The sequence below is a fragment of the Dermacentor variabilis genome, chromosome 3 (genome assembly GCF_050947875.1).
Source record: "Dermacentor variabilis isolate Ectoservices chromosome 3, ASM5094787v1, whole genome shotgun sequence".
In the NCBI taxonomy this organism is placed as follows: domain Eukaryota; kingdom Metazoa; phylum Arthropoda; class Arachnida; order Ixodida; family Ixodidae; genus Dermacentor; species Dermacentor variabilis.
Window position 1 is genome coordinate 205194143 of NC_134570.1, and position 10197 is coordinate 205204339.

Here is a 10197-nt window from a genome sequence, read left to right on the forward strand (position 1 = left end):
TAGCTGTAAGATTTTCGTTCTCTGTTTGTCGACGTGTATTGGAAGGTGCCTCCTGAATAATTGATTTGAATAAAGCAGGGATAGGGGAATATTAGAAATTTCCAGTAGAAATAGTCTTGGTAGATCTAATTGTAATGAAAATTGAATATTAAAATGATTTACTGTTGGATTGGTCGAATATTCTTTTTTGCAACACTTATTGGGGCTTTGGAGGCGGAATATCGATGATATACTGAACCAAGTGATTCTACTGAAGGAGATCGGCGGGTTTGTGCGGATGCACCAGTTTGTGAGCCAGCGAACGAGGCACATAACTTCTGCGGAATAACGTCTGGTCATTCAGTAAAACTGCTTCACTTTTATGCAGCTGGCGAAGTTGTTTTGTCAATTTATTCAAACCAACTTCTCGGCCTCACCATGTTTGTAATCCTATGCAAATCCCTTTAAATCCCTTTAAAATAATCTGCGGTGCAGTAGTATTACAGTGATCTCCAACACACACAACGCTCTTGCTTGCATGTGGTGAGATGCTCTTCCCTTGTTTTATTAGTGCAATCTGATGGTGCACCAAATAACTGGCTTACACTCCGCCCAGTTTTGCGGACGTCCATTTATGATTCACATTAGTTGCATGCATCAAACGACATAAATATTTATTTCACCAAAGAAACTGGCCACAAGCTTTACATTTCACAGCGTTTAAAAATTAAAAGAATATCATCTATTCGATTCAATATTTGAAGGTAGTTTTTACCGCAATATTTGTATTCTATTTGAATGTCAAATTCCACGAGTTCAATAGTCATAGTTTACAGTGACCATTGACCGAGACATTGCCATTGTTTGAATTATCTGCGCATACACAGACAAACAGACAGACAGATGGATGGACGGACGGACGGCCGAACGGACGAACGTAGACAGACAGACAAACTGACGGACGGACAGACAGACAGACAGACATACAGACAGACGGACAGACAGACAGACAGACAGACGGACGGACGAACGAACGAACGAACGGACGGAAGGACGGATCGACAGACAGACAGGCGAACGGACTGGCACACAGACAGACAGACAGACAGACAGACAGACAGACAGACAGACAGACAGACAGACAGACGGACGGACGGACGGACGGACGGACGGACGGACAGACAGACAGGCGAACGGACTGGCACACACACAGACAGACAGAGAGACAGACGAACGGACGAACGAACGGACGAACGTAGAGACAGACAGACAGACGGACGGACGGACGGACGAACGGACAGACAGACAGACAGACAGACAGACAGACAGACAGACAGACAGACAGACAGACAGACAGACAGATGGACGGACGGACGGACGGACGGACGGACGGACGGACGGACGGACGGACGGACGGATTGACGAACGGACGGACGGGCGGACCAACGAACGGACAGACAGACAGACAGATGGACGGACGGACGGAGCCATGGACGAACGCTCAGACAGATAGACGGACGAACAGACAGACAGACAGATGGATGAACGGGGCTCTTCTGTGCTACGATGCTGACGAATGACCCCTTGCTATAAAAAATATCAAGACCTAAATTTATTTTATTCTCTGGGGCATCATTTACGTCGTCGCCCTTCTCCCCTCTTCTCCACCTTTCATTGTCCTTTCATTGCTTTTTAAATACGAATCTCCCCGAATAAGAATGAGAAACTTGAATAGAGATATCCTCAAGCGCCAGTCGTTTTTTTTTCACAGTGTAAATTGTTATTTGCCATAATTAAGACGGGGCGCTCCTAACGACATATTCTCAAACAAGTTTCGCACTGTAATTTTGTTTAATTACTTCGACAGAAGTGAAGTCCTCGAAATTGGTTTTACTTTCTGCGTCCCGTCTTTCCGTCCTTCCGTTCCGTTACGCTGAGAGGACTATTATCCTCACTGACGACGCATACTGATTTTTGTTGTGATCTGGTCACCTTGTGGTTCCCAGCTTAACCATCGCCATGGGTTGAAGAAAAAAACTTATCCACAAGCGTTGCCACTAGTATTCAAATCGATGTTGATGTTGTTCGCGTGGATCTGAACGCTCAAGCGAGAATACAACGCGAGTGGTGCAACCACTGTGCTCATTACATGGGTGCATGGAGCTTTGTCAGCTTGGATAAAGGGCCCTAGTATCAGCACTTCATTTTTTCACATGAGACGCGTTTTCTTGGGGACGCAGAAAATATGCCGGCTTGAAATGCAATGCAAGGTTGTTGAAGATACTTCAGTTGAAAATTTCAGAGCGTGCGAGCAATTGTTTAGGGTACTTAGCTAAGGTGTGAAGCACGCTCCACCGCGAAAGGTGTATTGGCAGAAATTTTGGCATTTAGGTTTTAAGGCAGTACGGCTCCTCAGAATGCCGCCCACACGGCCATCCAAGAATGTATAGCTCAGCAGGCGTGGTTGCAGTGATTCGTGAAGGCTCATCGAAGTTTGCTATTCATTAATTGATCGGCGTTGAAGGCGACTTGCATTTTCGAGTCCCGAACAATCGCACGGCGACGATCGCAGAGCTGCATAACCCGGCAGAACATGCAGGCCGTTCGCAAGTACGGCGGAAGATGGCGGTCGCGGCCAGTGGTACGAGATAGCTATTGCTCTTGTTGTACATCCCGTGATTCTACAAGGCTTTGCGCTCCACCCTTATAGTGGTGGCGAATCTTTGCCCGGAACCGGAACAGAATCGAGCCCCTATTTCTTCCTCCATTTCGGTGGAAACTGAACGCTAACCGGAACGAATCGAAAGAACTGTGCGGAACCGGTTCCTTGAACGTAGATTTTGAGCACAGCAGTCTGGTAAAGAGATAAGTTTATTTGCTCATTGTTGAGGAAAACGGGAGACGCTGCCGAGAGATAATGCGGCAGCATTGTTCGTCCACGCTGTGCGCGTCCTGATAAAACCATCATAAGTCGTAATGAACAGGTTGATTTTTATCAAGTGATCAGCCTCTTATGGCCACCGTCTGTTACAAGAAGTCGGCGCGCATATGAAAAAGGCTAAGTGGCTCGAATAAACATGCTGGTGACTGGGGTGGATTAGTGCGATGAGTCGGTGTGCTAGTGTGAATTAGTGGGATTGGTGTGTTGATTAATTTGAGAGAAATTAGCCAGCCGGTTAAGGTGGATTAGTGGGTCGGACAAATCTGGATATTTTCGAGGTCCCTGGCATTTGCAAGTTTTGCGGCACTATTCCTCTCGCGCAATCAGAAAATCTAGTTGCGCAAAAAAAAGCGGAAAGTTTTCAGACAACCGGAATGTTATTGAAATACTGACATCGATATAAAGACTGACATCTCGCACTGAAGTTAATAAATGATTGCCGAATGGATATTTACTATTCAACCAAGAGTTTTCGAAGCAAGTATTTATAGGAACCAACTAAACTGAAAGAAAAAAATTGAGGGACGATAAACTGGTTCTATGCGAAGGAAATCCGATAACATTCTTCAATACCTTCTCTTCGTTTGTGCTACCGTTCTGCAGCCTTAGAGTACCAGCGACCACTACCACTGCTTGTGACTTCACTAAGCTATCTTTACTGGAACCCAATCGCTGTCACCTGTCGCTGAAGTGTCATTAGCAAGTTGCTATCGCCGGTGTTCCTCTATAGTCAGATAGTCATTATAGCCGTTCCTTCCTTCTAACTGGTCTGTTAGCAGGTGGAAGGTGAGGAGAATGAAATCCCTCTAAACGCGACCTTCCACGCTTGACAGCTGGAGGCTGACGCCGACGCCGGGCACTGTTTGACTTCTAGCACTGCTGCTTTCGCGTTAAAGCTTAAACACCCTTGAAACTATAGGCACATGAAAAGCGTAGCAGACCAACCATATCTTTTTTCAATGCGAAAGCATTACTCGCCTCCTTGAGTGAAAATACCTCTGTGTGTGTTTGTGACGACATTTGATGGTACCAAAATAGATGGCGGACTGCCCGTACGCCATCTTTTCGTTCATTGCTGCCCAGAGAATTTGGCTGCCCGCCAAAGAGGCTTGCCAGTAGGCTGCCTGCCTGTCAGCCTGAACCCGATCGAGGATGCATGATTTGGGGAACGGCCCGTCACCGGCGGCCCAGAAGGGCGCGCCGGCGGCACCGGGGCGCTGCCCACTGGCTACTTGCGTGCCTGTCAGGAAATTGCGGCGAGAGTGAATTATCAGGAGACGAGGTCTCTGGTCGCCGAGGAGAGCGGAGCACAAGGCGGCGACGCGGCGGCTACGTGGACCCATTGTTGTAGTTTTCCTCAGGGAAACAACTGCGGGGCATGAAACTGCGGGTTTATGAGCCAAGAATACCATAAAATTTTGTTTTATGCGGAACTAAAATAAATTATAAAAATAAACTTCTGGCCATAAAGAGTAACGCTGTCACATTCACACACTTAGGCAGCCTTAAGTGTCCCTGTGAACGTTTTATTTCGCTTCTGTTAGTGTTGTAATCGTTGGCCTCCCATGGAAAATGGTTAGCAAAGTCAGAACATTTACAAAAAGAAACCTACATTATGGATTGGTTTTTATACCAATGTGTCAGGAAAACAAAAACGTAGCACTAAAAGAGTAAAACAAAAAAAACCACTTTTTTTTTCTCCGTACCCGTTTGAACCCGCTTGAACCGGTTCAAACCGGAACGGAATGGTGCTCGGGAACCGAACTCAGAAACGAACCCGAAAGGCTTGAACCCGAACCCGAACCAAACCCCCAGAAAATCCGGTTCGACACCCTATTCGTGATATCAATTGTGTAGAAGCTTTGTCCTCAAAGTTGATTAATACCGAAGCGGGGTCTTCAAAACAATCCTTAGGGCCTGAAAAGCAAGAAGGCCCTACCTTAAACACTATACTTTCTCATGCTCGACGGCTTGGGCATTTATTTACACAAAACGTAAAAAAAATATAAGAAAATGCTACCATTACGTTGGCCATAACGTTGGCCTTCTGATAAGCAGGTACACGTGCTTGGACATTGTCGTACACAATTATGGCAGCAGAAAATGTACCTACTTATCAGAAGTTCGCGGAACCTTTTACTCTAACCACCGAAGCCACCTCACAATAATTACGCACTAAACAGACGAAATGATGATCAATCTTTATTTACTAGCATGGCTCATTGGCCTAAAAGGCAGAAGGGATATGGGGTTTGTGAAATGGCGTGAGCCAGCCCTCGAGAGGTGCCCCGCTCTACACAATACTTAGGATGCGCCGCAAGGACGTACTACGTGCCGGACGTTGCCGGCTTCAGTCGACAGACAGATCCCCTCTGCGTAGCTAGCTACTTGGTCTCGGTGCTTCGGCGAGAGGGCCTCGAACTTCGGGCAGCCTCACAACAGTTGCCGGACCGTTAGTGCAGTCGTCGAGTTGCATGCAGGGCAACGCGTCTGTACAGGATGCCAGTGAGCCCCATATCGTATTCTAAGAATTTTCTTCTTTCTTCATGCGCAAGCCAGCGCGTCGTCAGTGCCGCGCCATTAGGGGCCTTGCGCAAAAACAACTGACAAGCTCTAGGCAGGTCCGTTGGCAGTGTGCTGGACAACGAAAGCGGCGTGCGCCGCTTCGTTGTCCAGTACACCGCAGTGGCCGGAGACCCACGCGCATCAATACCGTGAGCTGTGCGCAGGCGTCTTCTGGTTTCCGCAATTATTGTGCCAATGGGATCGTTGAGAGACACACGCAATACGCACTCCACCTCCTGACTGTCCGTGTAGACATTGATCTCTGCACTGGCGTCCGGGAGTTTCTCAAGGGCTCATATCAGGGCGTCGCCGATCGCTGGTAGTTCAGCTGCCGAGACGTCCGGAGGTCTGTGGTATCCAAAGTCTTATTCCTGGGGCAGTGTCGATAGCAAATCAATACGGCGAAGCCCAACTGTGGCACGTGTGACGTCGGTAGGGATTTGGAAGGCAGCGCCCGCGCAAAAGCGAGCAGCCTCGACACCGAGCAAGGCTCTTCACGTGTCGGTTCGCTTAATTGCTGCGCTCAGGGTGACGACGGGGATCCGTGCGTCTGAGTAGAGGTTGCGAGTCGACCATTTGACATGGCGGCGTCAGCGGTGCAGGTTCTAGCTGCGGGTACGATGTCTCCCCAAGAGCGGGCAGGAGCGCACGATCCTGGCATGTTGACCGACGACGAAGCTCGTTTCAGCACGGTGACCCTCTATTATGTGCTCTAGCAGCGATGTTGCACATAGTAGCGCAGGTAATCCAGCCACGTGTGACGCGGTAGTCTCATTATAACGTAGAGAACCTCGTTCTAAAAGACCTTCAGGTTCTGGACGCGCTGCTTCGTCAGCGAGTAGGCGAGAACTCCACAGGTTGCGCGAGATACTAGCGTCGCGAGTACAAGTTGAAGAGCGCGGTTTTGAGCAGTAAACCTATAGTTGCAATTCAGCGCCTGTGTATGTTCTCATCATTCATGTTTGTGTGAATGCATCTTTTGTTTTTTAGTAGGCGGTTTCACTAAAATCCTTGAGCAAAAGATAAGGTGGCGGTCTTCACAGTGGGAGAATGATACTTCCCAGTAAATGAGTTGAGCTCGGAAGGTATCGCTGAGCTCTAACTACGCGTAGCCACATCAGTGGAAAGCCAAAAATAAGAGCAATATGCACCCTCAAAAGCGCTTGCGTTCTGTTCCCAATAAGACATTTTTCGCTTCATGATTTCACAGTTAGGACCACTTCAATTAATAGTTTCATACTGGCCTAAAATCATTGTTTACACGTTTAGAGCAAGGTAGTGAAATAAAGGAGTATTGCGTAGTGATGCAGACGCCGCGTCTTGTCGATCTGGTAAAATTTTTAAAACTATTAGTACGGAACATATTAGCCAGAAACACTTCATTAGAATTTTTCTGAATATGTCCGAAAGCTTTGTAGTAACATTCTTGTAATTATGCACTAAGTAAGACTATCGTGATTATTTATTGCAACATCTATTAAAGGACGCCCGTATGTTTCAGTCAAGCAGTGACTCAAAATTCTGTTCCCATAATTAAAGCTCTGCTCATCAAGCTTGAGTAAATAAGAGCGAATAAAGTCGGTAAACCTTGCTGCTTTTTTCTTAGTCTGTGTAATACTTAGCTGCGTTACTAGTTAGAGCTTTCAGTTTCTTTCACTCACGTGGAGTCTCAACCAACTTGTTTCTTTTTTCAATTTGCAGAAGCGTCGCACTGGATCCCTAGTCCAACTCTTCTCATGGGAAAAAGTGACCAGCATCATGGAGCGCATTGGTAGCTTAGCCATCCTGGCGGCTGTGCTTCTGTTCGTAGTCGTTGTGATGTTCGTGTTGCTCCTTCTCGGGGGTAGACGGATGAAAGGCAGCGAAAAGCCCAGAGTTTGCGCCTCGCGGGATTGCATCCGTCACGTCCGCACTCTAGGAATCGACGTCGGACGCAGCCCGTCGCCCTGCGAAAGCTTTGGACGCTTTGTATGTTCCGGCTGGAAGACCGGCGATCCTGACTTCGCCAATACTGTCTCCAGGCAGGCCGCGTTAGAGTGGATCTTGCAAGTTGAGAAGATGAGCCTTGGCGATTTCGACCGTGACGCCGTAGTCAACAGGCCGCTCATCATGATGCGCGAGTGTATGCGGCATGCGGCCGAAGAAAATGACGCAGTAGCCAGTCTTATAGCCATGGTGGACAGCACCAGTTTCGCCTGGCCCACTCAAGACGAGGAGCCTGAAACGCCCGTCGCCGACTACGCGCGCGCCCTGCGACTGCTGCTCGAACTGTCCGTGCTGTGGGCCCTGCCGTTGTGGTTTCACGTCCGCATGCTTCCGGCTACGGCGCATATTCAGAGAGACCGCGCCGTTATCTTGAGCCCCTCCAGACTGGTGTCCACATGGCAGGTCTTCCATAAGACGCTACTGCGCTACGCCGACGCCTATCCAATCTACCTGAGCTACTTCAATACAAGAATATTTAAATACCGGCCTCCGTCGCAGTCGTTCGTGATATTTCTGAAAACCAGAAGCGGTGGCATGCAGACGCAAGTGCTCAGTAACCTGAGCTCCGTTTCCCAAGCTCTGCACAGGACACCCAGGCTTTTAGAAATCCGAACACTACCGGCCATAGTTAGGAAACTGGCTGCCGAGGACTGGGTGCAAGCATTTCAGTCCCTCTACAGCCCCAGCCACAACGTCACGGCGAACGATCTGCTCCTGGCTACGAACGGAGGACTTCTGAAAGCGGTCGGCGCAATCTTCGCGCGGTACACGGCGCAGGACATAATTTTTCACACTATCTGGTGGTTCGTGCAGTCCGTCGGCGCCGTGGCGAGCAGTGACCTGTTTTCCGCAGTCAACAAGCATTCAGACAGCATGCACTTGCGACAAATCATCTGCTTCGACCACGCTCACGCGACCTACAACGTGCTGCTCGCTTCGGTGCACAAGGCGCTATTCTCGACTCACGAAAGGCTTTCCATCGCCAGGCACCTGGAAAGCGTCCGCATCGTTGCCATCGAAAAATTACGTTCCCACTCCAAGCTCAGCCAAACAAGCAAGATAGCGCTCTCTAGTGTGCTCGAAGACATGTCCACCGTCATCTGGCCAGAGGAAGACTTTGGACGGCCAGGTGGTTTCGCAGAGTACTACGGACAGCCTTACCGAGGGCGGGACGGCTTTCTGGGCGAGTGGCTGTGGAGTCGTTTGCAGTTGCAGAACAACAGTGCAGCAGTGGCCGCTGGCAGCCGCGACTACGTAGCCGCTTCCAAAATCTACCAGGCAGGCTCGGACCAGATGATATCGTACAACCCGATACTGAACACCATGTCGGTCTCGTTGATGGCCGTCAGTGCTCCGTTCTACTACCGCGAGGCCACGAGCGCAATGATATACGGAGGCGTGGGCTTTCTTTACGCGCAAGCAATTTTCGAAGCGCTCGATGATTTGGAGCATCTTTTACACGGAGGCGTCGCGATGCAGCCGTCGGATGCGATGACAACAGCGTGCGCCTTTTGGAACGCCTCGTGGTGTCAACACATCGACAACAGGCTCGCGTTTCCGGAAGTACCCGCTCTCGACGTCGCCTACACGGCTTACATCCGGTTCAGAGACGAGGCGGCAGACCTGCCGCTCAAGGGACTCCCTTGCTGTACGCCGAAACAAGTGTTTTTCGCCACCATGTGCCACTGTAGCTGCTACGTTGGTTCTTCCAAAACGACCCAGTCTAGGGTGTGTGATGTGGCGGTGAAAAATTTTGAGCCTTTTTCTGAGACGTTTTCTTGTTCCTTTGGTTCAAGCATGAACACGTACCCCAAGTGCGTGTATGCCTGAATTAGATTTGTATACAATAAATTCCAGCCCTTTATGGCGCATTAACATAAAATCACTTTGTAGGTAGCTACAAAAAGAACTTTGCACATAGAACTTCTGTACATAGATAGTATTTAATGAAGCTTCATCTTTTATTTTTACTTATTATTTGAGGTCAGAGTTGCCTTCGATTAGGTTAACTATTATTCTTCTCGTGCCTCATGATTATTATTGCGCTGTTGTCGACACTATAGTTCCATGCCGATACCTACAGAAATTATATCGCTTTGTCAGAACTGTTTGTGATGAGGAATACTGTTAATGCTTGTGCGTTTATGCGTAATTAAACAAGTTGAATCATGAATAGCTGAACAATCTTGCAAAACACGTCATTGAAATGTTCGTCGGGGATGTTCGTTGGTGCACATTTTCCTTGCAATCTCGTGCTGCCAAACGCTCTGGTTGGTGCCTAGCTATAATTTTGTAAACTGTTTCAAATGTTTCTTTAATTCAATCTGATTATATGTACTGATTTCTCCGTAAAGTGGAAGTTGTTATGGCTATAGATTGACCCACACATATGTTGTTGGCAAACAGAGTTATTGTATGCATGAACACTGTATTAGTATCCAATGAATAATAACTGTAGCTGATTCCTCGTCTCAGCTTATAGATGTGTGATCGTCGGATTTACGTTCAGAGGCGGCGAATAATACGTTCATACGCATTCGGTGAATACATGTTAAACTGCGGGCTTATGCGAGGAATACTTTTACCTCGCGGTGCTCTAGCACTCGCAATGAACGCGTGCGTATTTCACACTCGTTAATTCACATTGTCTTTTAGTTTGTCGGAACATTTAGAGATGCAGGATACGTTTATGTTGACGTGTTCTGTGAATTCTGAAATACAAATGC

The 10197-nt window shown here is 48.2% G+C and overlaps 1 protein-coding gene across 1 annotated transcript; it reads left to right on the forward strand.

The window, feature by feature from the left end:
• The first annotated feature begins 6105 nt into the window (after positions 1-6105).
• Positions 6106-9301, forward strand: LOC142574999 (membrane metallo-endopeptidase-like 1). The gene is made up of 2 exons (XM_075683975.1): positions 6106-6177; positions 7187-9301. Exons 1-2 carry the CDS (start codon positions 6106-6108, stop codon positions 9299-9301), a joined length of 2187 nt encoding a protein of 728 aa, XP_075540090.1.
• The last annotated feature ends 896 nt before the right edge of the window (positions 9302-10197 follow it).